Source organism: Argentina silus, assembly GCF_951799395.1.
Source record: "Argentina silus genome assembly, chromosome: 10".
Taxonomy (NCBI): Eukaryota; Metazoa; Chordata; class Actinopteri; order Argentiniformes; family Argentinidae; genus Argentina; species Argentina silus.
In genome coordinates this window covers 581,136-608,635 of record NC_139664.1, presented here as the reverse complement: position 1 = coordinate 608,635, position 27,500 = coordinate 581,136, and the positions used below count along the sequence as shown (strand labels likewise).

The following is a 27,500-nucleotide window of genomic DNA, read 5'->3' as shown; positions in this document are numbered from 1 at the left end:
AAAAAAACATATAGGGCTGGTTTCCCGGACACAGATTAAGCCAAATCCTAGACTAAATAGCGTCTTCAATGGAGATTTTCTATTGAAAGTGTGATTTTGTCCAGGAGTAGTCTTAATCGGGATCCGGGAAACGGCCCGAGTTGAAAGTGCCACTTTAAAGTCAGTATTTACATAGTACTACTCAGGGTGTCAGAGTAGGTATCAGTACTTACATAGTACTACTCAGGGAGTCAGGGTAGGTATCAGTACTTACATAGTGCTGTGTGGCCAGGGTGTCAGGGTAGTCTTGTGTCTGCTGTGTGCTGTAGCTCGTGGAGGGCAGCGGGGAGCTGTAGCCGGCAGTGTAACTGTACTCCATGTCTCCATGAGATGTTCCTGGGGGGCTGTACTCCTGTGTCCCGGGGGGGCTGTGGACTGCAGGGTGGCTGTATTCCTGTGTCCCGGGGGGGCTGTGGACTGCAGGGTGGCTGTATTCCTGTGTCCCGGGGGGGCTGTGGACCCCAGGGTGGCTGTACTCCACTCCTGCTCCGGAGGGGGTATAGTAGCTGATCCCTATGTTCTGGAGAGAGGGGGAGGAGGGGGCCTGGTGCACACCCACAGGGTCCCATCTCTCATAGCCTACCGTCGCCATGTCTGAGAAGCTGGTGCTCACACCTGACACACACACACAGGAGATGAGAGACAGGGTCAATGACCACACACAAAGGACACTAGTTTCCCAACAAGTAGCCGCTGTGAGGTGAATGATGTTGAGTGAGTGAGTTAATAATAATTAACACTGGTCCACTAACTCACCTGAGGAGGTAGACTGCTCTGGAGAGGACACCTGGTGGGGAATAGCCCATCATTAACTTACAGTACAGGTGGAAACTCTAACCCCCAGCTACCCTAATTGTTATGCTTTGTGTAGCACCAGGACAAATTCACGCATATCGATAAAGTTGTCATACATCAGGAACAAGTTCTGTTTGAAGTAGGAACTAATCTCTTACTGGGCCGGTGGAGAGGGGGACAGGACTTGTGGTCGTGGCGGAGCAGGAAGGGGAGGAGGAGGAGGTGGTGTTCGCCCTCTTCCTCTTCTGTTCCAGAAGTTTCTTTACGGTGGGGAGAGTGTTACACGGCTTCTCCTTTGGTGCTGCAGAGGGAGGGAGAAAACATTTACATTTACGGCATTTAGCAGACACCTTTATCCAAAGCGACTTACAACAAATATATTTGTTTAAGTAAGTGAATCATCTGTCCAACAGTCATCATAAGACAAAGTAATCAATGCTCACACCAGGGGCCATTGGCAGTCGTAATGCCAGTAGGCAATTTTTTTTAGTTCTTTATTTTATTAGCAGGAGAGAACTTGTACAGGGGGGGTAGCGGGGATGAAGAGGTCTCTAGGGTTAGGGTTAGGGTTAGTACAGGGGGGGTAGTGGGGGTGAAGAGGTCTTTAGGAGGGACTGTTAAAATGTAGCCTAAAAAGATGGGTTTTCAATCTACGGCGGAACAGAGTTCATACAGAAAGGATATGTGGCATGTGTGCACATCCAACACTCCAAACAATAGAAGCAATGTCCGCAGCTCTCCTGACTTATTACAGAGGACGGTTGGATCTTCGTCAATGTCTTTATTCATAAAAGAAAGGTTACGGTTAAGAAGTTAAGAAGAATGCAGGTTGTGTGTGTGTGTGTGTGTGTGTGTGTGTGTGTGTGTGTGGTTGGTGAAATGTCTGATATATGTGGTGTTATACAATATATATCTTATATAGAAAATATCTCACTGAAGAATCGATCACTACACAGAATCTCTTTTTAAAAGTTTTTCGATTAAGTTTTTCCTCCTCTCCTCTCTGTGATTCTCCCCCGTACTCATTCAATAACATCTCGTACCTTTTCCATTTCAGAGTAGGAGGAAAATTACAAAAACAGACAAAAATAGGAAAGGAACTGTGATGCCACACACAACAATCTGATATTTCCAGCAGATAATCTGTTTCCAGCAGATATTGGCCGGTGATGGAGACAGAGAGAGAGACAGAGAGAGAGAGAGAGAGATGTTTCCTCAAAGCCTCCACCCCACACGTGAACTGTCAGGTGTACGTTCCACCACAGGATCAGAAAGTCTTAGAAGTCGACCTGTGAGGAACGTCTTCCACTGGGACAGTCTAGCAGCTTCAGAGAGCTTCTCTAGAAACCCTGTCAGGGCACGCGACCATGGCAACAACAACCGTAACACATTTTCTGTGACTGTTTCCTTTCTCCATTACGCTCGCCGCGGCAACCACAGCTCCTTCCTTCCTGGCGCTGGCTGTGAGCCAAGAACAGGTGACGCGCTGTAGACCCAGAATACTCTGCAGTGTGTGTGTGTGTGTGTGTCTGTGTGTGTGTGTGTCTGTGGGTGTTTGAGTGCGTGTCTGTGTCTGTGTGTAGTGTGACACACGCACACATGCAGACACACACACCTACCTACACACACACACACGCACGCACGCACACACGCGCAGACAGTGTGTGCAAATATCAACCCAGAGGTAAAGCATGAAACCTCACTACGTCATTGACTTGCAAACGACCTGAATGACTTCTACTGTAGATCTGACAGACAATGGAACAGTCTGACTCTGACCCACACAACCAACTCCCCTCCACAGCTATCACACCTCTTCTTCCCAGCCTGGACAGAGACACTACCCCCCCCCCCCCCCCCCCCCCATCGCACCTCTCTCCATCCAGGAGAGAGACGTCAACAAACTGTTCAAGAAACAGAACCCCCGCAAGGCAGCTGGACCAGACGCTGTCTCCCCCTCCACACTGAAGCACTGTGCAGACCAGCTATCTCCAATGTTTACGGACATCTTTAACACTTCACTGGTTGAATGCACGGTACCTGCCTGCTTCAAAACATCCACCATCATCCCAGTTCCCCAAAAGCAGAGGATCACAGGCCTTAATGACTACAAACCAGTCGCCCTGACTTCATTCAACATGCCGCAGAAAGTGATGGTCGAGTTCTACACGATCATCGATCACTGTCTGGTTCGCTGCCTCCACTGCCAAGGACAAAGACAGACTGCAGCGGATCATTCGGTCAGCCGAGAAGGTCATCGGCTGCAACCTGCCGTCTCTCCTGGACCTGTTCCACTCCAGGACCAGTAAGAGAGCAGGAAAGATCATCGCTGATCCTTCCCATCCTGGCCACAACCTCAACCATAGACTTCCATCCGGCAAAAGGTTCCAGTCAATCAAGACTAAAACCTCGTGCCACCTGAACAGTTTCTACCCCATGGCAGTGGGGCTCACAACCAAGCCCCCTGCCTCTCACTGACTCTGGGACGTCCACCTCCCCCACCCTGTCACACACACAATGCACTGACAGTGTAATTTGTAACTTATAATTATTTAAACTTAATCTAATTTGTAGCGTACATGCCCCATAACCATTTCACAGCCTATGCTCTTTTTTGTAAATTTGTAAAGTTGTTATTGCTATCGCTATTTTTGTTAATATTTTACTATTTTGTAAATTTCTTAATATTTGCAATTTGTTTTTTATGTCCATGCACCAACCTCACCAAGTCAATTTCCTGTATGTGCAAATATACTACAAATAGAAGAATTCTGATTCTTCTGTGACTAATATGTGAAAGCCACAAACACACAGTGCTGTGTGCTTCAGACTGACTACACTACAGGCTGGCTGTAGCACAGATTGCTAAATCATATTACGGTGGTTACTAACACTCAGATCTGCACAGACCTGCACAGCCTGACAACGATGCACACACACACACACACACACACACACACACACACACACACACACACAGTGGTCTGAGGTGGTTAAAGGTTGATTTCTCACAGCTACATGTACAAAGGTCACAGAGGTCACACTGGCTTTTTCCTCGAAGCAGGCACTAGAGACACACACTGGGGGATTTCTGTGTGTGTGTGACTAAGCTGTTGTTGTTCTTGTTGAGTGAACAGGTTTGAATACTTCTCTATGTCACCTGGTCCCCAGGAGAATACAGTACAAGCTGTCCTGTGTTTGTATGTGAAAACTGATGTTGAGCAGAGGGGTGTTGCACTGGGGAGGCTGGTGGAGGTAGAAATCGGAGGACGGACTCATTGTAATGCATGGGATGAAATGAGGAGTGGTATCAGGTATCAATGCATCACAATGAGGCCGTCCTCCAATTTCTGCCTCCCCTTACGCGTAACTTGACGATGATGTTTACATAATTATCCCCCTGTCCCTCCCTTCCAAATTAAATAAAAACTTCTGTATCACAAAAAAGAAACCTGTTTTAGGGTGAGAGAGAAGCTTGTAGCCAGGGTAGAGGCCATCTGGAGCACCGGGACATTTCTGGTGAGAGACGCGATCTGTGGTCTTCGCGCGCAGCCCCCCCCCCCCCCCATCGGCTGAAAGTCCAGCCTCGTGAACAGATGAACGCCAAGGACTGAGTTGCCTTTTCACTTTCCGTTCTCTGTCCTCTCTGCAGTCAAAAGAGGGAAGGTTCACTACCACCCAAGGCTGACACGCCACTGTGTCTTAAACAAACCATCAGGGAAGCGAAGGAGGAACTACGTTGTCATTCTGTAATCATGGAAACTCGAGTCCTTCCCTTTTCTCTCCTCTTTTCTATCTCTTCCCCCTAGTTCTATCCCCCCCCCCCCCCACACACACCCCTCTGTTCTTGCTGAGTAAGGAATTATCAACACTAACAGAACTAAGAATAGGAGAAAGGGAGATACCGAGGAAGCTTCTGCTTTAGCTAGAATAGCACGAACATTTCAGTCTCGAACCCCCGCGTCACCCACAAGTACCCAGTATCGGTATCAGCAGTTCATACTCTACTGATATGATGTAACGAGCTGATAACCAATAATCAAGGAGGAGAGGGGGTTTGGGGTGGGGGGGCACCACGAGGGTAACAGGGAGAGGGAGAGTGGGGCGTCTGTGGCTTGGGGTGGGGGGCACCACGGGGATAAGAGGGTGAGTGGTCTGGGGTCTGGGGTGAGGGGTCTGGGACACCACGGGGTAACAGGGTGACGGGGGTGGGGTGAGGGGTGGGGTCTGGGGCACCAGAGGGATAACATGGTGAGGGGTCTGGGGTCTTGGGAACCACGGGGTAACAGGGTGGGGGGGTTAGGGGTCTGGGGTACCACAGGGGGATAACAAGGTGAGGGAGGGGGGTCTGGGGTCTGGGGTGAGGGGTCTGGGGTACCACAGGGGGATAACAGGGTGAGGGGGGTATGGGGGGTCTTGGATGGGGGGGGGGGGGGGGGGGTCTGGGGTGGGGTGTACCACAGGGTTAGGGGAGGTGTGGGGGGTCTGGGGTCTGGGGCACCACAGGGGGAACTGCAGCAAATCCACCACAGGTGCGGCTCCCCAGAAATACTCTCATGCAAATCCCTGAGCAGTGGTGCATGTAGGGAAAAGAAGAACCTTGCTACAGATCAGTGGAGGCCGGTGGAGGTAGAAATCGGAGGACTCATTGTAACGCATGGCTCATTGTAATGCATGGGAGTGGAATGAGGAATGGTATCAAACACACGTAGTACCATTCCTGGTTCCATTCCATGCATTACAATGAGCCCGTCCTCCGATTTCTGCCTCCACCAGCCTCCCCTGCACAGATACACTATCAACCCTCAGAGTTCAAACCCTTCTACCATTAGGCCAAGAGCCCATCCTCAAGGTCTGAGGGCCACATTTGAGTTTGTGTCTCAAGTAGGGTTACCTACGTCTTTCCAAATCACTGTCTTTGGAAATCAAAGGGTATCAGGTTCAGACGACATTTATTTTGATATCAGTCTGGCTTCATCATCAAAGGTTCAAAGTTGACCGTTGATCCGTTACAGGCGTGAGGACGGCGGTTGGGATACCCGGTGTGAGCGAGCCCCCGGTGTGAGCGAGCCCCCGGTGTGAGCGAGCCTATCTCCGTGTAACATTCAAATGACGGAAAACCCTGGACATGAGTCATGCGCGTGGGAGGCGGGGATTCCGACGACCTTTCTGTGTAACAAGAAAAAAAGAGAAGCACCGACTTCCTCATTGAACGCGGCAGCGGCAGCGGCACGAAATTATATTTATCGTCATAATTCGACTCTACTAGGCTACCGTTGATTATGCCGGTTTCGTGTCTAGTGTGCAGGATTTGTTTGCCATTATTGGATAAATGCACAAAGTCAGAATGAAGCGGCAAGATATAGTCTTATAATAAAGTAATTCGAGCGTGCGCTTATAACTAGGATTCCCCCCGTTTCACGCCCAACGGGAACTGAGCAGTAGGGGAGAGGGGCGGGGGTCCCGAGGGTTTCCCCGTTTGAGTGATGATGTCAGTGTTTAATTCATTTACCTCTTTTGTTTTGAACAACTTGGCAAGTTTTTGAAGCATAGAGCCTTTCCGTTCATTGTTGTCATTGATTTTAAAAACAGATACTTTAGCCTAGTTCACGCAACAAATAGATATTTAAGTCACAATCTAAGACACTAAGTCTATTACTGTTAATGTACACAGCCTTACATTGTCACAATCAACATAATTATCATCTTCAAAATAACGACAATAAAAGACTAGGTTACTCACATTTCTGCCAGTGCATGTCAGAGTCTCTGTTGCTTTGGGATATTTTCTCAGCTCCTCTCCTCGTTCTTCTGAAGACTGTAGGATTATTCTGAAGGCGCGATTCTCTTCCCTTCAGTAATTATTGCTCTGAAGTAGATCCCGTCCTGAGCGTCATTCGTTCCCTCTCTCCTGTCTGTCACCTGTCTGTCGCCTGTCTGTCGCCGTCTCGTTGTTACTGTAATATGTACACACAGACACGCTGCCGCGGCCCCGCCCACGGCCCCGCCCGCGGCCCCGCCCGCGGCCCCGCCCACCCCGTGACGCGCTGCGGAGCTGCGCAGCCGCGGTAGACCTCTGAAGCCCGGAACATCTTCAGTGGTGGAAGGTTGGATTTCTCACGAATCTGAACCGTGGTTTCTGCCAGCGAAATGTCCTTAATATGAATTGGAATGGAAAGGCAACCCTGTAACACCTATTGTACACTTACGATTTTTAAGCCTGGAAATCCATGTTGTGTTTATCTGGGTCATAGAGAATATAATAGTTTACAGTGAAAAACGTATTTAATCTTTGATATAATAGAATAGGCAAAAATAGCATATAATTCAGAGTACGTATTGTGTATGTTGCTGTATGGAGCAGGATACCAGTGTGTTCTCTCTCTCTCTCTCTCTCTCTCTCTCTCTCTCTCTCTCTCTCTCTCTCTCTCTCTCTCTCTCTCTCTCTCTCTCCGCTTGTTTGCCTGCCGGCACCTTAACATGTCTTTGAATGGGCACAGAAGACAGTCTGTCTAAAATATACACCTCCTAAATAAAATGTGTTGTCAAATCTCTCCATTATCTCTGATTGTAATTCTGTTTCAATCAAATGACAGTTTAACACACATCAAACATCGGAAGCGTGAGAGGGAGCGTCTTTTTCAAGAGAAGTGTTTCATTCCAAAGCGTGGTTTACAAGAAAGTTTTGTATCCAGAACTGAAAAGTCTGAAGCCTTGATAGAAACGTTGACGAAAGCGTCTTGCTCCACAAAAAAAGAAAAAGTATTTTCATGAATTGCTACCAAATATAGCTAGTTAATAAAAAGCAAACACAAATAATACCAGACGCTTGTTTAAAGTCTCTCAACTGTCTGTGGTACACCCCACCCCAACTGTCTCAATGTTCAAGTCCAGACATCAAACCAAAGGCTATCCCCTATCGTTTCTCATTCTAAAAGGTGAACTTATTAATAAAAAATGTCTTACATAACTTGTTAGGAAGCATACTAATGTATATAAAGCAATAAGACTGTTTGGTATGGTATATGAGACACTTCTATCTAAGTTCCCTTCGAATAAATTATAAAACAGAATCAGTTGTGGTTACCTTTGCTGGCCAAAAACGTTTCTAAGTGAACAAGTTCACCATAATTTGCACATCCTGGTCGCTGGTCAGCGTCGCTCACAGTTCTCACCTTCTCACCGACTCCAGACTGCACTTCAGGCGTCTCCTCGTAAGGACAGTTATGGGCTCCTAAATGTACATATAAATGAAGTGTTGTTTTTGCCAAAACATCATATAAAAAAGGTAACAGTTAAGTTAATTCACAAGGGACACCGCTATCATTTCAGAAAACGATCTATTCAAGTAGGAGCGTTAAAAAACCCAATTTCAACGGCAGTTCCGTGACTGAAACATCTCTCCCACCGCTGCACTCTGCGCTCTCTGTCACATAGAACATTGTTAGGAATAATCTTCCTGCAAATGTCTAAGTGGCTGTGGCCTTCTTTGACTGTTGTACCAGGTAACTGGCTGGCATATTATATGTGATATGAGATCCGTTAAAATTCTAATTGTTTGTCTGCATTAAAGTTTTATATTTCAGCACGAACCCGGCGGTTTGAATGCTTAGAGGCTTTCATTCTTGAAATAGGCTTCATGACCTGTGTGTTACTGTTGTGTGTTAATGTTTCTTTTCTATGGGATGTTTTGTCATTCAGATGCTGTGATGAAAGGAAGCCTGATTCCAGGTCAGTCTGGAGCACCGCTGCGCTCCTCCAGCGGACCTGGTTTCTAGGTAACGAGCGCCCTCTAGCTGTGACATCACGATGCGGAATGATCCTGTCTGAGCGCTGCTTTAGTTTGTCATCCAGTCCAAACCACTGATAGACATACACACTACATACAATTTACATAGATATCCTTCTTTCATGCTCAGTTGTATAGTTTTGATATCAATCATCGTGGTCAAAAATCCGCAAAAGGTATGGTACATGTCTTTTGTCAATCTGAAATTAAAGTAAGTAGTAAATGAGATAAATCAAGAACTGAGCAAATCGTGGGCCTGAAAATGGAACTGATTTTGAAATATTTGTCAGGCTACTTGGTATTAGGCTAATTCATAGGCTTAAATGTAAAAACTAGAATTCATTGAAAATTCTCATTCTATAGTCAAATATCAATCTCAGAGGTCATTACAATACAATACAATTTCCATACAGTAGCTCTGTCCTTTTGATGGTCGGTTTTATAGTTTTGATATCAATAATATTGGTCAAAGATCCTGGAAAGGTATGTGTTTACTTACTTAATGAAGTTATACGTTTTAAAAATGGCAATGGCAAGTTAGATGTATGAACAGGTCACTCACTGCCTTGAATTGTTGGTCAGAGTACTTGGTATAAGGCCTTTTTCATTAATGTAAAATGTATTAGCAATGCAATACTTTTACTGTACTTTATTATTGTCTGAAAATGTAAATTGAAAGATTATGGATTTCAAGAAATTGTGATATAGATCATAACATAGTATTTAGGCTTATAGAAAGTGTGTCTCTTTATATTCAGACAAGTCTTACAGCCTCTACTGTCCTTTACCCTACAACTCATTATCAAAGATCATTGCCAAACATTGTTTAAACAACACATTTTATAACCTGAAGGCCCTAATGTACTGTTTGTGGTCCCAGGTTTCCTTGAAGTAAACATGGAATCCGGCACCATTCATGCGAAATCTTGGCTGCAGTCCTACTTTGATGAGCAGGTAATTTTGGAACTCTCTTGTTTGAACGATTACCTCCACTGATATTGACATGCTGTAGTGCTGTGAAAGTAACCAGCCATATTCCATGGACCTATGTGTTCAATCAAATCTAATGGCTTAGCTTAGCAGCTATCTGTTAATGCTTATTGGGCCTATCTTTTACAGAAAAAGTTCATCAGGGAGTTCCTGACTCTCCAGGAGGATGGGGCTGTGCCTCCCAACATAACAGAGAAGCACATGAAGGCATGGATCCTCTCCAATGCCTTGAAGAAAGCCCTGATGAATCCCGACAGAGTGGAAACGTTCAGATTCCAGCAGGAGGAGGAGACCTCTCAGGAGAAAGCCCAGGTAGAGCTTTCACAGGCAGTGAGGCAGTTCATGGAGAGCCTGGTGGATGGGTTCGGGAATCAAGAGAGGAAGAAGGCTGAGGTCCCAGTGATGGAAGAGGAGGTCAAAGACGTCCTGAATTATTTGCTGGATAAGGTAATGATCATGGTAGAGGTCCCGCTGGTGGAGCCAAAGACCCCTTCCCCCTCCTCATCAACAGTAGACATCAAGGCAGTCTTGGACGGCCTGGTGAATGGCGCAGCAAACAAGGTTGAGACTCGGGCTGAGCTCCAACAGGCAGCTAAGGAGGTCTTTGTGAGCCTGGTGGATAAGGTGATGAATGAGGAGAAGTTGGCCGAGGTCCCCATGGTGAGCATGAGCACATGCTCCCCCACCGCCATGACCGAGGAGGTCAAGGAGGTTAGTTTGTTTTCTTTTCTCTATTAGGATCTCTTTTAGCCCATAATAGGCTAGTTACACAATGAAATTACAAATAATACATGTACACAGTGGCTTTATCACAATTATTGTGAAGTTTTGTGTCTAAGTGTTTCTTAAAACATCTTTTATGATTATGTTATTAGGTCATGCATAGCCTCTTGAATTCCGTGGCCAATCAACATGGGGAGAAGGCTGAGGTCCCCGTGGTGAAGGAGGACCTTAACCAAGAGGGCATTAAGGGTCACAAGAAAAAGAAGTGCTGCCTTGCAAGATTCTGCGGCTGTTGTCTTTGCGGCTTGTTTTGCTGTAAGAAGAAGCGCAGAGCTTCTTACTAAGCCCCTGGACCACCAGACAAGGACTCGCCCACACAACACAACACAACCACAACACAACACAACTACAAAACAATCCCACACACTTTACACAGCACCACCACACAACCCCCCCCCCCACAGTACCCCACTCACCTTACACACTTCACCCCCTCCCCCAAACACACACACCCCTCCCTACCACAAACACAACCCTAGTACCCCATCCACCCACCTGCAAACCCACCCTCCTGATCATCCCCCGCTCCCCTTATGTCTATTTTCCAACTTTTTCTTTTCTTACTCTCATTTCTATTGTATGAAATAAACTTTCTGCATATTATAACTGTCTAGCTGATGTTGTTCCTTGTAACCATCGTTTGTCTCCCCCGTAGTCCTACACTCTCTTAGTCCCCCAGAAGCATCGGATGACTCTGAATCTGTGGCTTCCTTAACCGGCCTCACCTATGAATGCAACATAGACTCCTCTTTTAACTGATCCATTTTAAATGGACTTTCCAAGTTGTGTCTCTTGCGTCCTTCCAACTGACCAATCCTATCCGCGTCGCCTGCATTTTGACACAGGTGATGCAGTAGAGACATCATTGACACTGGAAATCACGGCGTGTTTCGTTTTTCTTTGGGATACTAATTTAGAATGCTTGATTCAATATATCACGTTTCTGTTCACTTTCCGCGATGTTCCTCTTTCGCTTCACTTTCTTTTTTATGAAGACAATAAACAAATAGATGGTGACAGACTTGACTAATCTTTAGCGGTTGCCTTCAGCTGTGGTTGGGCCGTCAGTGCGGTGGCTCGTCCGTCAGTGCGGTGGCTCGTCCGTCAGTGCGGTGGCTGGGCCGTCAGTGCGGTGGCTCGTCCGTCAGTGCGGTGGCTCGTCCGTCAGTGCGGTGGCTCGTCCGTCAGTGCGGTGGCTCGTCCGTCAGTGCGGTGGCTGGGCCGTCAGTGCGGTGGCTCGTCCGTCAGTGCCGTGGTTCGTCCGTCAGTGCGGTGGCTCGTCCGTCAGTGCGGTGGCTGGGCCGTCAGTGCGGTGGCTGGGCCGTCAGTGCGGTGGCTCGTCCGTCAGTGCGGTGGCTCGTCCGTCAGTGCGGTGGCTCGTCCGTCAGTGCGGTGGCTCGTCCGTCAGTGCGGTGGCTCGTCCGTCAGTGCGGTGGCTCGTCCGTCAGTGCGGTGGCTCGTCCGTCAGTGCGGTGGCTCGTCCGTCAGTGCGGTGGCTGGCCCCGCTGAGCAGCTTCTCCCTCTTCAGTGGGTTTCAAAGCGGTTGGCAACACATTACCGCCACCAACTGTACGGGGTAAAAGAACACCATAAAAATGAAAACAGACCTAAAACGACAAACAACATCACCCCCCCAAAAAAACACCGTACCAAACCGGAGAGATCTTTGACCAAACCGAAACACAACCCTGCCCTCACACCTGCAGGGAGAAGACTTGGAAACAAAAACCTGCAAGTTTCAGCTTCCGCTTTCTTCTCGGACGGTCACAGGAGGGCGCATCTGCGCATGCGCACTTTTATTTCGAAAACTTGCATGGTTCGTGACGCGGTGGAGAGAGAAGCAGCGAGCGACGAGAAACAATGGCGACAGCGGCAACTGCAGCGGGTGGAACGGGTTCAGGGGGACCAGCAGCCGGCCCGGCAGGAGCCGGCACCGTGGTGGGCCGAAAGAAAGACGGAGGCCCGTCCTCGAAATATTGGGAGAGCGCAGAAACGGTCTCTCAGCTGGAGACGGTGCGCCTGTGGATCGGGAAGCACTACAAAAAGGTGCGCTAGCCTAGCGAGCTCTCGTCCCCCTCACCCTCACCCTGCTCCATTGATCTGCACAAGCGAGGCCCGCGTCAGTACACAATGGAAGTCAGCTAGCTAGCTTAGCTTAGCTCAGCTCAGTTACTCGTTCATCGTTGCGTTTTGCTATGTAAAAAAACCATTTTTAGTCATTCGTGCGTAAATTAGCCTGTGCGCTCAGCAATTACACGGTCTCCCTGAGCGTTGAACGTAGCCAGCTTGTTACCAACGACATCAACCGGCTAGACGCGATCTGTGCTCATTATTTACAGTTTGAAAACTGTCGTTTAGCTAGGTAGCTAACTAAGCTAGCAGCGTTGATGAGGAGCCCTGCTTCATATGTTGAAGTTGGTGTGACTGGGTTGTCACTGTTTGCATCTACACACCAATTATGTCTGGAAATAGACGTGTGTCACAAATAATGCAAATAGCTAACAAGCTAGCTAGCTCGCCAGTTGCAGTCCAACAAGGCCAGTCACGGGACTCGGGATATAGCTAGCATGGACATTTAATCAACTGTGTGCAGATCGGTTCATATTTGCATGATTTCTGTGAGCGAAGTCCCATGCAATGACCAGACATTGGTTACTAGTGTGCAAGGGACCGCATAAAGACGTGTCTGTCACACACACACACACGGTGTCTGAGTGACAGCAACATGCTCTGTTTAGGAGGTTTTCTGCTCCACATGTTCGATGTGGTCGCGGGTCAGAAGCTTCATCGTGACGCTAGTCTGAACCAGCAGTTGCAGTGTGTGGACGCAAAAATGAAATGTATTTTATTCAATTTCAGGGACTACCTTTTAGGGCCTGACTGAACAAAAAAATATTCCCTAGGCCCGACTTAGTGTTGCTTGAACAAGTCTTTCAGTGGTTTGTCCTGGTTCCCTGTTATGTAGTTTTAAGGAATACATTGTGTGTATTTGTATTTCAATGTTGGAGTTGTTTGTATAATTTGTATACAATGGGACTTCCCCCCCCCCCCAAACACACAAACACACTTCTCTTGTTGAATGTAAATATGACTGTGTGAGAGGTTGTCTCTGAATGTTGCTGATTCTTTTTGTTCCATAACATCTAAATAATGGTGCAGCACAGAGAAGTGTGTGTGTGTGTTAGAATAGGAAACATGTATTGTGTGTGTGTGTGTGTTAGATATTGTGTGTTAGAATAGGAAACATGTATTCTCTCACTGTCTGTGTGTCCCTGTCCCTTACTAACGCTGTTCTCCTGGTGTCTCAGTATGTCCAGACGGATTCTCCCTCCAGCAAGTCCCTGGCAGGTCTGGTGGTGCAGCTGCTTCAGTTCCAGGAAGATGCGTTTGGACGGAGGGTCAACAACCCGGCCCTCACCAAGTTACCAGTAAGTACACCCTCCATAGGCACAGACACTGCCACTGAGTCCACTACGTTTCTCTGTTGTGTGTGTGTGTGTGTGTGTGTGTGTGTGTGTGTGTGTGTGTGTCCATAAAAAAGAGAGAAATGGAACATTTCACAATGTTGTTTTGGGCTCTAAAAATAACATTTCAAAATATGGTGTCGGTCAAACACTGCCCCCCCCCCCCCCCCACACACACACACACAGCATATGTACGTGCTCAAATGTCATTGTGGTCATAGAAGGCAACAAAGTACAAATCTTCCATCCCGTACCTTTTTAAAGCCACTGTCAGTAATATTTAAAAAAAAATATCTACCAAGCTGTGTGTGGTGATGGATCCTCCCTATGATACTAGAGGAATGACTGCTTTCCCAACACACCCACCTTTTACCCATTTGGATGCATGCAGACTCTCGGAACGAGCGAGCTTGTGTGAGCATCCCTGACCTTCCCTCCCTTTTCTGCCTTCGTCAGGCCAAGAGCTTCCTGGACTTTAAGGCAGGAGGCGCTCTGTGTCACATCCTGGGCTCTTCCTACAAGTTCAAGAGCGAGCAGGGCTGGTGAGTGGGATGCTTGTTTTTAAGCAACGATCTGTGACATAAAGCTGACTGGTGGGGTTGGAGAAATGTTGCCTCTCTCAAATTTATAGACAGAACTATTGATGACAGACAGTACGTGATGTCATCAACATGGGTGTTCTAAACATGTTTTGAAGCTATACAGTGTTTGTTTACTTTCCTGTTTGTCAATATTGGAGTTATATATATATATATATTTTTATATTTAGGGTTAGACACATTTTATATAAAGGTCATGAGGCATCTGTAGGTAATATTCTTCGACAATCAGTGGGTATGAAAGTGCATGTTTGCAGGCGATGCAATGGACACAAGTGATGGGTAAACAAAACTCTGAGTAATGACTGCAGTTGAAATGGGGCGTAAAAGGAATATACCTCTTAGACGTGGCGATTCCTCTCGGAATCTCTGGTGCAGAATTTAACACGTAAACAAAGGCTCCTGCAGTTGCTCACACACACACTCTCCCTCCTCCCGTCTGTCTCCAGGCGTAGGTTTGACCTGCAGAACCCCTCCAGAATGGACCGCAACGTGGAGATGTTCTTGAACGTCGAGAAGACCCTCGTTCAGGTACGGCCCACCGCCGCCGGGTTCAGGGTTCAGGGTTCAGGGTTCATTCCCGGTTCAGTGGCGCTGCGCCACGCTGTCAACGCTTCACGGGAAATTAAAGCAGATATTTACTAATGATAGAATAACTATCTTTGATCGCCAACGACATCGTTCTAATGATAGAATAACTATCTTTGATCGCCAACGACATCGTTGTTAAAAACGGAAGTTGAAAGCGTTGTGATGTTCCTCAGTGAATTCAGCATTTTTAGTGGTATTTTGACGCGTTTTGTCATGAATGAACGGGAGTCGGGTTTTGATGATGCGATCCAGTGCCACGCTGTTCAGAAATCCTGGGGAGAACCCTGATGCATGACGACATGTAATATATAACACATATATACACCATTTAGCTGACGCTTTTATCCAAAGCGACTTAAATTGCAGTGAGTTCATACATTTCAGTATATATGGTCCCAGCGGGAATCAAACCCACAACCTAAGCGTTGTTAGCGCCATGCTCTACCAACTGACCCTCAGAGGACCACAGTATTCATATAAGCATCACGACCGTCACACACAGGGAGCATTGCGACAAGCATGCGCATCATTCATGAGCAGGACCCACTCCTCCCCTCGCGACCGTCCTCAGGGAATGTTTGTCTGTGCTTTCAGAACAACTGCCTGACTCGTCCAATCGTCTTCCTGTCGTCTGACATTGAGCAGAAGCAGGCCAATAAGCTGAAAGACATCATCAAGAGACACCAGGTAAAGACCCGCCCAGGCAAGAGTCACCAACCAATGGTATGATTTGGTCACCAGTCATTGAGAGAACGCATACGATGGAATGGTGAACCGTTAACTCATTCAGTGCCGAGGGTGAATAAAGTCGCCCAAACGGTCAACCTCCTAGAGTGCCACGGGTGACTTTATTCACCAAAAAAGCACGATAATGCTTAATTTTGTAGCCAGTCAAAGTATTGTTGCTACTGTAGGTTAATACCACATAAAACATTCAGAACTCTAGGTTGTGAGTGTTCCGGAATTCCTTGGCTGTTGGTGAGTTAAGGACACCCCTCTTCTTCGTCCCCCCCCTCCCATTTAGGGCTCCATCACGGAGGATAAGTCCAAGGCCACCCACCACATCTACCCCTCTCCGTCTCAGCAGGAGGACGGTGAGTGAAGGAGAAGACATTTTAAAGCTTCTCTCCACTGTATTTCAAATGAGTCAAGTTTAAACGAAGCCAATTCTTTGTGTTTGGTTTTAACCTTGGGTGTGTGTTTAACTATGGAATGTGTATACATTGCTAATAAGTGTGTGTGTGTGTGTGTGTGTGTGCGTGCGCAGATGAGTGGCTGCGCCCGGTCATGCGGAAGGACAAGCAGGTGTTGGTGCACTGGGGCATGTACCCAGACAGGTGAGTGAGCTCCTCTGACTCGGCTGCAGCTCCCCCTCCCCTCCCCTCCCCCTCCCCTCCTGTATAGTTGACCGGTCACCTTGGAAACGAAGAAGCACAATATCGTTCAGAAACACAGAAGATCTCCTATCCATAACCGTTACGGTAGAACGTCCACTCTCGTTGTCCTTTGGAAGGCACACAAAGGGGGTCACCGGTTGTGTGAGTTTTCATCAGAGCAAACACGTTTGCATGTGGGGGGGAAACGTAATCCTGACCCATTACTTCATGCGTTTGCCGTGCGTCAAGTTGTTAGGAGCCGTCAGCTTTAAGCCCCTACGTCATCCCCAGGACTAAACAAAAGCTCTTAATCTTTATTTATTTCTTTTTTCTTTTTCACCTGATGTGTGACCAGTTATTGACCTTTGACCTCTCTTCCCTGCACGGTCAGCTACGACACCTGGGTGTCCACCAGCGATGTGGACGGGGACGTGGAGGATCCTCCGACCTCCGAGAAGCCCTGGAAGGTGAGGAGGAGAAGCTCTGCAGTCCCTGAACCTTGTATCTCTCCTTGTCTCCTAGCCTTGTATCTCTCCTTGTCTCCTAGCCTTGTATCTCTCCTTGTCTCCTAGCCTTGTATCTCCCCTTGTCTCCTAGCCTTGTATCTCCCCTTGTCTCCTAGCCTTGTATCTCTCCTTCTTGAGCATAATGACATTCTCCCATAATTGTTCTTTTTTCTCCCTCTCCCTCTCCCTCTCCCTCTCCCTCTCCCTGGCTTCTTTCCCTCTCTCAGGTGCATGCTAAGTGGGTCCTGGACATGGACGCCTTCAACGAGTGGATGAATGAGGAAGACTACGAGGTAGACGAGAACAAGAAGACCGTGAGCTTCCGTCAGAGGATCTTCCCACGGGAAGAAGAGGTAGGCCAACCCTCTGCTGTCTGTCTGTACTGTCGTACGTGTCTTGCTCTCGTACGTCTCTCTGTCTGTCTGCCACCCATCCTTTCCAGCTCTTCCTCGCTCTCTCTCCCCTCCTCTCCTCTCCTCTCACCACCGCATCCTCCTTCTCCTCCCCTCTCCCCCCCCTCCCCCCTCCTCCTCCCCCGCACTCCCCTCCGTGTGTGAGACCGTTCCATCCTCTCATTCTCTCGCTCTCTTTCTCTCATCCTCCACCTCCCCTGCTCCCCTGCGTGGTTCTGATCAGTCTTCCCGTACACCCGATCGCAAGGAGCGCAAGGCCAACGCTGCCGGCAAGAAGAGGAGGCGCTCGCCCTCCCCTCCCACCACCCCCGCCGAGTCCCGCAAGAAGGGCGGGAAGAAGGGGTAAGAGTGCCCCAACACACACACACACACACACGTGTACATGTATGTACAGTACCATTCAAAAGTTTGGACACACCTTCTCATTCAATGGTTTTTCTTTATTTTTTATTATTTTCTACATTGTAGAAATTATCCATTCATGTGAAAACCGAAATGTGAATGTAGATGATGCTCTTATCCAAAGCGTAAAACGGACTGGGCACGTTTGAACATCCTCATCCCCACGTCCCGTGAAACGCCATGTCCTGTCTCACTCTCCTCAATTGACCCCTTGACCCTTGACCCCTCCGTAGGAACCCGGGGCCTCACTGGAAGCGACGAGGTCACCGCGAGGAGGAGGACGCGGAGGAGGACCTGACCAAGGACATGGAGGACCCCTCGCCCGTGCCCGGCATGGAGGAGGTCACCCTGCCCAAGAACGGTGAGGACGCCCAAAAGTGTCAATGTCCAATACCCTTCCTCTCCTGACTCCTGACTCCTAACTCCTGGCCCTTTCTCAGCCTCTGTGTTTCCACCGTGGTCCTCACCTCCTCCAGGGTATTCTGTGTTTCCACCGTGGTCCTCACCTCCTCCAGGGTATTCTGTGTTTCCACCGTGGTCCTCACCTCCTCCAGGGTATTCTGTGATACCCGACAGGGTTCGGGTAGAGACGAGGAGTCGCTCCCCCCCAGTGGCTGGAAATCAGTGTGACTCTACCCACTCTCTCTGTCTCTCTCTGTCTCTCTCTCTCTCTCTCTCTCTCTCTCTCTCTCTCTGTCTCTCTCTCTCTCTCTGTCTCTCTCTCTCTCTCTCTCTCTCTGTCTCTGTCTCTCTCTCTCTCTCTCTCCCCCATTTCTATCCATTATAAGAGCATCTGTCTTACGCTCTCTGCCACTACATTGACTTGGGAGTTTATTAATCTCCGTAGCAACAGCAGACTGTTCCTCTCTGAAATCTTGGTCACACATACACACACATTCACACACACACACACACATTCACTCCCCGGTGTCCTCGCCAAGACAGTGTGGAACAGCCCCCAGGGTGACGTTCTTCAGCAGGGGAGTTGAACAGAGTGCTAGCTAGGCTGAAAGAGCTCAACGCTGAGAGAACCACACACACACACACACACACCAGACTAGAAATGGGCTTTTTGGACCACGTCCCAACAGCAGTGTCCCACTTCCTATCCCTATCTCCTTTACGTCCCACAGCTTCTATTTCCGTGGCTGCTGCTTTTGAAAAAGAAAGCTTGCCATTGCAGTTCTGTCCCGCGGCAAGCCAAAGCTGTCAAATGTCCTTTCTTCTCTCTCTCTCTCCCCCCCCCCCCCCCCCTTCTCTTTGTTCTGTTCTGTATCTTCATCCTTTTCTGTTTTTCCGTTCCGCAGTGAATCCTAAGAAAGACAGCGACAACACCCCTGTGAAAGGAGGGGCTGTGGCTGATTTGGGTGAGTGTGTGTGTGTGCGCGAGTGTGTGTGTGAGAGAACCTGCCCATCTTTATTCAGAGCATTAACAGTTTGCGAATCTTAATCATTTGAATCATATAATGAACATTGCAAGTCACCTCAGTGGATAGGATCAATAGGATCAATCAGTGGATAGACGTCTCATGAGTTCTCTCCTCCTCTCTCACCTTTCAGATGAACTGGAGGATGACTCTGTGAACTCCGGAGGCAAGGTAACATCCTGTTCCCTCCAGCTTTACCCCCCTACCTACTCATGGAATGAAAGCCCTACAATGTGCTTCTGAACTCTTACCCTTATTCAAAGCCTGCGTCCGCTGTAGAGGCAGAAAATGCCCTCAAACCACAGATCTAGGATCAGAGTCCCCTTCCCCCAAAATTGTAACCTGGGCCGTTAGGCGTGACCTTAACGTGACCTTACCCTGGATCACCGGTCGGAGACGATACAGAAGTAGCGCCAAACTATGAAGAGCTCTCTGATGCAGAGCACGACTCTCTGTCTCCCCCTGCAGGAGGACGAGGAGCAGGGCAAGGCTGAGATCAACCGCCTGATCGACTCCAGCGAGGACAACGTGACGGAGCAGACCCACCACATCATCATCCCCAGCTACGCCGCCTGGTTCGACTACAACTGGTAGGGCTGCGTGTGTGTGTCTCTCTCTCTCTCTCTCTCTCTTTATCTCCCCCTCCCTTCCCTGTGTTTATTGGAGTGTGTGTGTGTGTGTGTGTGTGTGTGTGTGTGTGTGTGTGTGTGTGTGTGTGTGTGTGTGTGTGTGTGTGTGTGTGTGTGTGTGTGTGTGTGTGTGTGTGTGTGTGTGTGTGTGTGTGTGTGTGTGTGTGTGTGTGTGTGTCTGTCTGTCTGTCTGTCTGTCTGTCTGTCTGTCTGTCTGTCTGTCTGTCTGTCTGTCTGTCTGTCTGTCTGTCTGTCTGTCTGTCTGTCTGTCTGTCTGTCTGTCTGTCTGTCTGTCTGTCTGTCTGTCTGTCTGTCTGTCTGTCTGTCTGTCTGTCTGTCTGTCTGTCTGTCTGTCTGTCTGTCTGTCTGTCTGTCTGTCTGTCTGTCTGTCTGTCTGTCTGTCTGTCTGTCTGTCTGTCTGTCTGTCTGTCTGTCTGTCTGTCTGTCTGTCTGTCTGTCTGTCTGTCTGTCTGTCTGTCTGTCTGTCTGTCTGCATGCATGCATGCATGCATGCATGCATGCATGCATGCTGGTTTCCCTGTGTGACCGCTCTCTGTCTTTCAGTATCCATGAGATCGAGAGGAGGGCCCTGCCCGAGTTCTTCAACGGAAAGAACAAGTCCAAGTCCCCAGAGATGTGAGTTCACATGAAAACGCCCTTTCCACACTGACACACGCAACACATTCACACCAAGAAACACAAACAAACATACAAAATATGATCCGTTCTCCCAATTTTTCTCTGAGGATATCAGAACAGAATACCTCCGGACAAACGTAGACATTACACATAATGTAGCCATTCAGCAAACACTTCTATCCAAAGTGAATGACCACATTGAACGCATCCATTTTCGTATACCTGATCCCCGTGGGGATCGAACCTCCAACCTATGTGTTACTAATGCCAAGCTCTACCAACACACACAGCTACATTACACACCTTACTGTCCCTGTTCACCACCGGAGGGTGTGTCTCTGACGCGTGTGATGTCCCCGCCTCCCCGTCAGATACCTGGCCTACCGGAACTTCATGATCGACACGTACCGCCTCAACCCCCAGGAGTACCTGACCTCCACCTCCTGCCGCAGGAACCTGACGGGAGACGTGTGCGCCGTCATGAGGTGAGGGGTCTCGGGAGAGGGGTCAAAGGTTGATTCCAGTGGGTGACGTCCAATGTATCCCCCCCGTAAATCGCATTGTATTGCATTGGTGTGTGAAATGTGCCACACAAATGAAGCTTAGAAATGCAATGCATGTGACCTGATGCAGTAGTTAATTCCGCGTGGCAGACGACGATGTTGGCTCTACGCTATTTATTTCTATGTGATTATGATGTAATGTTCCCTTCACCTGAGCAACGGTGGGTTAGGTTTGGGGCTCTGCCCTTCCAGGCCTGTGACCACAGCAATGGAGGATGTGTACGTCTGTGGTGCGGCGCTGCGTTCAGAAGAGCACAGCGTTGTGGAGCGTTACGAAAGAAATATACGGTGTAGAGCAGACATGCCTCTCTGACATGTAGAGTCAGGGGGTCATGTTGGCTCTTGATTTAGCATTTCTATCTGCAACAATAGTTGCACCCTTCTGAGTGTAACCTTGTTGTTTCTCTCTCTCTCTCTCTCTCTCTTTCTCTTTCTTTATTTCTTTCTCTTTCTCTCCCCCCCCCCCCCCCCATAGGGTCCATGCATTTCTAGAGCAGTGGGGGCTGGTGAACTACCAGGTGGATGCGGAGAGCCGGCCCCTCCCCATGGGCCCCCCACCCACCCCCCACTTCAACGTGCTGGCTGACACCCCCTCTGGCCTCATGCCCATGCACCACCGCCCCCCACAGGTCAGCTCAAGAACTGCAGCCGTGTTTTACCCCTCCTCATGATGTAGCCAAAGGGCTAGGTACCATTTCAACCCTTTGAATTCTCCTTCATTGTTCTCTGGTGTGACAGTGATCAGACTGGATAGGTCTCAGCAACATGGCGATTAGCTTCTGCCATCCCTCTGAAAGCTGGGTGGAGCGTCCGCCATATTGCTTTCACCTCTCAGTGGTTGTAGATCTGTGCTCACTGAAGTGGGTCTGAAATGGACCAATGGTCAAGCGGATACTTCAGTGTATAGACTGACAGTTGGCCGGGTCCCAACAAGAACATTTGAAATAGCTTCACAGATCCCAAACAACAGGGATTGACTGTCCTAATGGTGTCCTGTGCATTTCTCTTTTTTCTTTTAGGGCTAGATCAGCTTTGAAATTAGTAAATAGAATTTAAGTTCTATCAGATAGCATTGACCTTTGCCCTCCTCTCCCCCCCCTCCTTCCCTCTCGTAGCATTGCTGGCATTGACCTTTGCCCCCCTCTCCTTAGATCCCCTCGGGCCAGCAGATGCTCAGCTTCCCAGACAAGGGCAAAGACAAGGACAAGCCCACAGACATGCAGAACTTTGGCCTGCGTACGGACCTCTACTCCAAGAAGAACCCCAAGGTACCCACCGACCCCGACCCCCCCCCCCCCCCCCCCACCTTTATATCAACACAGGCGTCGTTCTCGAAGGACGTCACTGTTTAAGACGGCTATGGAGCTCGGTTGGTTGCTGAGGTTGTAGGTTTGATTCCCGCCAAACTTAGACGCACTCACGGTACAGTGATAATGGTGTTAGTTAAATGGTGTATGTTATAGTATGTGTTTGTTATGACAGTATAGACTCAAAATGTTTAAGTTTTGCTGAAATTGTGTGTGTCTGTGTGTGTCTGTGTGTGTCTGTGTCTGTGTCTGTGTGTGTGTGTCTGTGTGTGTGTGTCTGTGTGTGTGTGTGTGTGTGTGTGTGTGTGTGTGTGTGTGTGTGTGTGTGTCACAGAGCAAAGGGGCGGGTGCTGGCAGGGAATGGACCGAGCAGGAGACTCTGCTGCTGTTGGAGGTAAGTCACTGCGGGCCGTCGACCAATCACAAACCTCCACACTGACCTGTTTGAACTGGACGTAGGAAAGCCAACCCACCAATAGATGTCCACCATCTTGCGCGTCTCCACTTTTTCTAAATAGGTGTTATTTTTTAAGACAAGCAGTAACATCTGTCGTATAATATTTCTTCCTCCCTCCCTTCCTCTCCAAAAACCTTCTTGTTTGCCTCGCCCTTAATGAATGAGCTCATCTCTATATTCTTTATAGTGGTTCTATAGTAGTGTAGTAGTTCTATAGTAGTTCTATAGTAGTGTAGTAGTTCTATAGTGGTTCTATAGTAGTATAGTAGTTCTATAGTAGTATAGTAGTTCTATAGTAGTTCTATAGTAGTATAGTGGTTCTATAGTAGTATAGTGGTTCTATAGTAGTTTAGTAGTTCTATAGTAGTATAGTAGTTCTATAGTAGTATAGTAGTTCTATAGTGGTTCTATAGTAGTATAGTAGTTCTATAGTAGTATAGTAGTTCTATAGTAGTTTAGTAGTTCTATAGTAGTATAGTAGTTCTATAGTAGTATAGTAGTTCTATAGTGGTTCTATAGTAGTATAGTGGTTCTATAGTAGTTTAGTAGTGTGCTTGAAGCCAATGATGATATCCAGTCAGTGAAAGAAAAGGGCTTCCATGTGTCTCAAAGATGTTATACCATATTAGGCAACATGTCCACTAACACCACTTCACCAGGACTATAGCCCCAGACTAACACACGATGGTTAGCCCCAGACTAACACACGATGGTTAGCCCCAGACTAACACACGATGGTTAGCCCCAGACTAACACACGATGGTTAGCCCCAGACTAACACACGATGGTTAGCCCCGGTCTAACACTCGATGGTTAGCCCCCAGACTAACACACGATGGTTAGCCCCGGTCTAACACGCGATGGTTAGCCCCAGACTAACACGGTGGTTAGCCCCGGTCTAACACTCGATGGTTAGCCCCAGACTAACACACGATGGTTAGCCCCCGGTCTAACGCACAATCCCCCCCCTCCCTCCTTCCCCCCCAGGCTCTGGAGATGTACAAGGACGACTGGAACAAGGTGTCAGAGCACGTGGGGTCCCGCACCCAGGACGAGTGCATCCTGCACTTCCTGCGCCTGCCCATCGAGGACCCGTACCTGGAGAACACAGAGTCGTCCCTGGGCCCGCTGGCCTACCAGCCCGTGCCCTTCAGCCAATCAGGGAACCCCGTCATGAGCACCGTGGCCTTCCTGGCCTCCGTGGTGGACCCCCGAGTAGCCTCCGCCGCCGCCAAAGCTGCCCTAGGTGTGTGTGTGTGTGCGCGTGTGTGTGCACGCGTGTGTGTGCACGTGTGTGTGCATATATATTTGGGGGGGATTTTTGCAGTCAACTTATTAATTAGTGTCCTTATTGAGGGAATGTTATCAAATGTGTGTGAGAATGTTCCTAACAAGTGTTTCTCTGTGTGTGTTCGTGTGTGTCGTCTGTTTCTGTGTGTGTGTGTGTGTGTGTGCAGAGGAGTTCTCCCGTGTGCGTGAGGAGGTCCCAGCGGAGCTGGTGGAGGCCCATGTGAAGAAGGTCCAGGAGGCGGCCCGCAGCACGGGGAAGGTGGACCCAGCCTACGGCCTGGAGAGCAGCGGCATCGCCGGCACCGCCCCCGAGGAGCCCGAGAAGACCGGTAACACACACACACAGAGACACACAGAGACAGACACACACACACTGCACACAGAGACAGACACACACACTGCACACAGAGACAGACACACACACTGTACACAGAGACACACCACACCCACTGCACACAGAGACACACACACTGCACACAGAGACACAGAAGACATATACCAACTTCCTCACACATGGTCATTCCAAACAATTCACATGATAAATATACAAACACACACACTCACACAGAAGATGTACACCAACTCAGCCATGCATATGGGCCATTCCAAACAATACACACCCATTCACATAAACACACACATTCCACATTCACACACACACACACAGAGAGAGAGAGATGCTCTGGCAATCAGGTGTTCATTCTAGAAAGTCATACATGGGTCACAGGGGGGCAGCAGAGAGCAAAGACAGTCTGCAGCCAACAGGCAGGGCGAGGCTGTTCTCTCCGCCGTGTGTGTGTGTGTGTGTGTTCTCTCGTAGCAGCGAGCGTAGACAATTGCATCTCACCCTGGCATCGCTCTGTCCATGCAGTGTTCAGGTTGACCACAGGGGGGCAATGTGGAGGCGTCACAGTCGTGTTTTTAGTTTGTGTGTGCGCGGCTGCCGTGGTAACCAGTGGATTAGAACAGCAGTGGCAGATGGGGCATGGGGGGAGGGGTTTAAAGTGGGTCAGCGCTCTGTGCCATGGCCTACAATGCCTGGTACACACACACACACACACACACACACCACAATCCCTCAACCAGCAGTTACACCTAAATGAATGCTTTCTGTACACACAGACACCCCTCATCAGTAGACTCACATGCGTTAAAGGACCCCACCAACTCACCCAGTCAATACTTTAACATGTTTTACTTCATGTACAAATGCACACATGTACATGCTTTTTCACTTAGTTCACACATGTAGACGTGCAGACACACACACACTCACACACTCTCACACTCACACACACACTCACACTCACACTCACACTCACTCACTCACTCATGTGTGCCCTCTTGGGCTCCCCACTCCCTCTCCACACACTCACACACACACACACTCTCACACAAAAAAGAAAATATTGTACATACACACACACATGTTAAAGTCCTTGTCATGGCAAGGATTGAGTTTGTGATGTATGCCCGGTGCCCTGTCCTGTTTTCTCTGTTACATTCTCCCCTCCTCTCGTCATTCAGAGCCAGCAGAGACAGAGAAGATGGACACGGACTCCGACTCCCAGCAGCCCGATAAGGTGAGACTTCCAAAAAGGTCAAAGGTTGTGGCAGCCAGAGAGCTCTCTGTCTGATGTCCTTTTTAGACCTTTTAAAGATCAGATGGAAAAGTAGAACTCTTGTCTGTTGGGTTCTCTCTCTCTCTCTCCCTCCCTCCATCTCCCCCTCCCTCCCTCCCTCCCTCCCTCCCTCCCTCTCTCCCTCCCTCCCTCCCTCCCTCCCTCCCTCCCTCCCTCCATCTCTCCCTCCCTCTCTCCCTCCCTCTCTCCCTCCCTCTCTCCCTCCCTCTCCCCCTCCCTCCCTCCCTCCCTCCCTCCCTCTCTCCCTCCCTCCATCTCTCCCTCCCTCCCTCCCTCCCTCCCTCCCTCCATCTATCTCTCTACTCATCCATGCTCCCCATCTAGCTGGAGTTATCTAGGCTCTACTGTCCAGGGGACTTGGATAACTTCATTAGGGCCCATTAGGGGTGTGATTGTTCACCAAGCCCACGGTTCAGTTCAACCTCACTTTTTGGGTCACGGTTCAATTCAACCTCAGTTCAACAGAAATGGAACGGGGAAAAAAAGACAAAATCGCTCTGTCAGTTGGTTGGACTTGTGTGACTCTCCTACAGGGATCCTGTTTGGAGCACCAGACTGTTTATTTCCCACTTCTGTTTAGAGCCCGATAAAATCAGTTCGATTTTTATTTATTTTTTCAACCTGACTCCATAAGACTTTTTCCTGACTTCGGTATTCTGTTTTTATTTTTTCCCAATTTTGGCTTCATTAAATCTTACTCTTGTATACTTATCTCCATGTATTCCCTATAAACCTGAGTTTAGAAAACCGTTGTATTGCCATGGAAACACTGCAAGCTTGTTGTGAGTGACTCATCACATTGACCAACTGTAGAAGTGGTGTTACCTTCAACGCTGTTCTGCTTTACAAGCTTTTGTTGTCATTTCTCGACTCTGTGTCGTGTTTATCTCCCTCTTTCTCAGCTTCTCCCTCTTTCTCAGCTTCTCCCTCTTTCTCAGCTTCTCCCTTCTCAACAATGTAACAGCTCTTGGTCTTTGCAACACGTCTCTATCTGAGTCCCCCCCCATATGTCTCAGCTCACTGCCCCAACCCAAGCTCCATTTCTCGCCTGTGTCTCAGTCTGTCTCACTGACTCCGGCCGAGTATTTCTCAGAGCGGTATCTCTCCCTCCTTTGCGTCTCGTAACACGGTCTCTTGTATTTTCCTCAGCTCACTATCCCAATCCCAGCTCCATGTCTCACTTGTCTCTGTCTGTCTCATTCTCTGTCTCACTCTCTGGTCTCACTCTCTGGTCTCACTCTCTCTCACTCCGTCTCTCAGGCTGAGTCCAAGGACGAGGCGGAGAAGCCCAGCGAGTCGGCCGAGAAGCCGGCGGAGGGGGAGAAGGTCAAGAGCGAGAGCGCGGAGCCCTCGGAGCGAGAGGAGGGCGAGAGCGAGGGAGGAGAGGCCAAGGCGGCAGCAGCAGGTACTGTCGGGGCCTGGAGAGGCTCTCGGAGGCTCACTCATCTCATCTCCTCTCCTTCATTCAGCCGACGGTTCATCGTTCAGAGGAAACGTAGCCAATAGCAGCGCTCCGCTGCCCCGCAACGACACGCGGTTCCGTAACACGCCATTGGCCGCACGTCGGATTGTTGTGTCACATGATGCAGTTAGCTGACTTGTTAAACACCTGTCTCTGTGACTGTGGTCCTACCTGCCATGTTTCATTAGATGAGGACAGTATTCCGTGTGCTTGAACTGCCTGGTGGAGCGGTTGATTACAGTGGAAGGCCTCGTACAGGGGAGGCTGGCGGAGGCAGAAATCGGAGTAATGCATGGAACGGAGTGAGGGATGGTATCAGACACGTGTTTGATTCCG

The 27,500-nt window shown here is 48.8% G+C and overlaps 2 protein-coding genes across 2 annotated transcripts in view; one reads left to right on the top strand and one right to left on the bottom strand.

The window, feature by feature from the left end:
• Nucleotides 1–6,593, bottom strand: part of nfkbid (nuclear factor of kappa light polypeptide gene enhancer in B-cells inhibitor, delta) — a gene marked incomplete at both ends in the record, with an annotated part of 11,166 nt that extends 4,573 nt beyond the window's left edge. Inside the window, 4 exons of the mRNA XM_083678525.1 lie at nucleotides 254–654; nucleotides 778–826; nucleotides 993–1,135; nucleotides 6,578–6,593. Of these exons, the coding sequence (XP_083534651.1) occupies nucleotides 254–654; nucleotides 778–826; nucleotides 993–1,135; nucleotides 6,578–6,593 (609 nt within the window). The remainder of the gene's footprint in view (nucleotides 1–253; nucleotides 655–777; nucleotides 827–992; nucleotides 1,136–6,577) is intronic.
• A 5,661-nt stretch (nucleotides 6,594–12,254) lies between these two features.
• smarcc1a (SWI/SNF related BAF chromatin remodeling complex subunit C1a) overlaps nucleotides 12,255–27,500 on the top strand; it is a 20,488-nt gene continuing 5,242 nt past the window's right edge. The window contains exons 1-23 of the mRNA XM_083678730.1: nucleotides 12,255–12,442; nucleotides 13,705–13,824; nucleotides 14,317–14,402; nucleotides 14,909–14,990; nucleotides 15,645–15,737; nucleotides 16,075–16,144; nucleotides 16,318–16,387; nucleotides 16,818–16,893; nucleotides 17,160–17,285; nucleotides 17,569–17,687; nucleotides 17,981–18,108; nucleotides 19,055–19,114; nucleotides 19,308–19,345; nucleotides 19,643–19,764; nucleotides 20,368–20,439; nucleotides 20,814–20,927; nucleotides 21,481–21,634; nucleotides 22,157–22,273; nucleotides 22,647–22,706; nucleotides 23,757–24,015; nucleotides 24,227–24,388; nucleotides 25,587–25,642; nucleotides 26,963–27,107. Coding sequence (XP_083534856.1) covers nucleotides 12,257–12,442; nucleotides 13,705–13,824; nucleotides 14,317–14,402; nucleotides 14,909–14,990; nucleotides 15,645–15,737; nucleotides 16,075–16,144; nucleotides 16,318–16,387; nucleotides 16,818–16,893; nucleotides 17,160–17,285; nucleotides 17,569–17,687; nucleotides 17,981–18,108; nucleotides 19,055–19,114; nucleotides 19,308–19,345; nucleotides 19,643–19,764; nucleotides 20,368–20,439; nucleotides 20,814–20,927; nucleotides 21,481–21,634; nucleotides 22,157–22,273; nucleotides 22,647–22,706; nucleotides 23,757–24,015; nucleotides 24,227–24,388; nucleotides 25,587–25,642; nucleotides 26,963–27,107 — 2,515 coding nt within the window. The 5' untranslated portion in view covers nucleotides 12,255–12,256. The remainder of the gene's footprint in view (nucleotides 12,443–13,704; nucleotides 13,825–14,316; nucleotides 14,403–14,908; nucleotides 14,991–15,644; nucleotides 15,738–16,074; nucleotides 16,145–16,317; nucleotides 16,388–16,817; nucleotides 16,894–17,159; nucleotides 17,286–17,568; nucleotides 17,688–17,980; nucleotides 18,109–19,054; nucleotides 19,115–19,307; nucleotides 19,346–19,642; nucleotides 19,765–20,367; nucleotides 20,440–20,813; nucleotides 20,928–21,480; nucleotides 21,635–22,156; nucleotides 22,274–22,646; nucleotides 22,707–23,756; nucleotides 24,016–24,226; nucleotides 24,389–25,586; nucleotides 25,643–26,962; nucleotides 27,108–27,500) is intronic.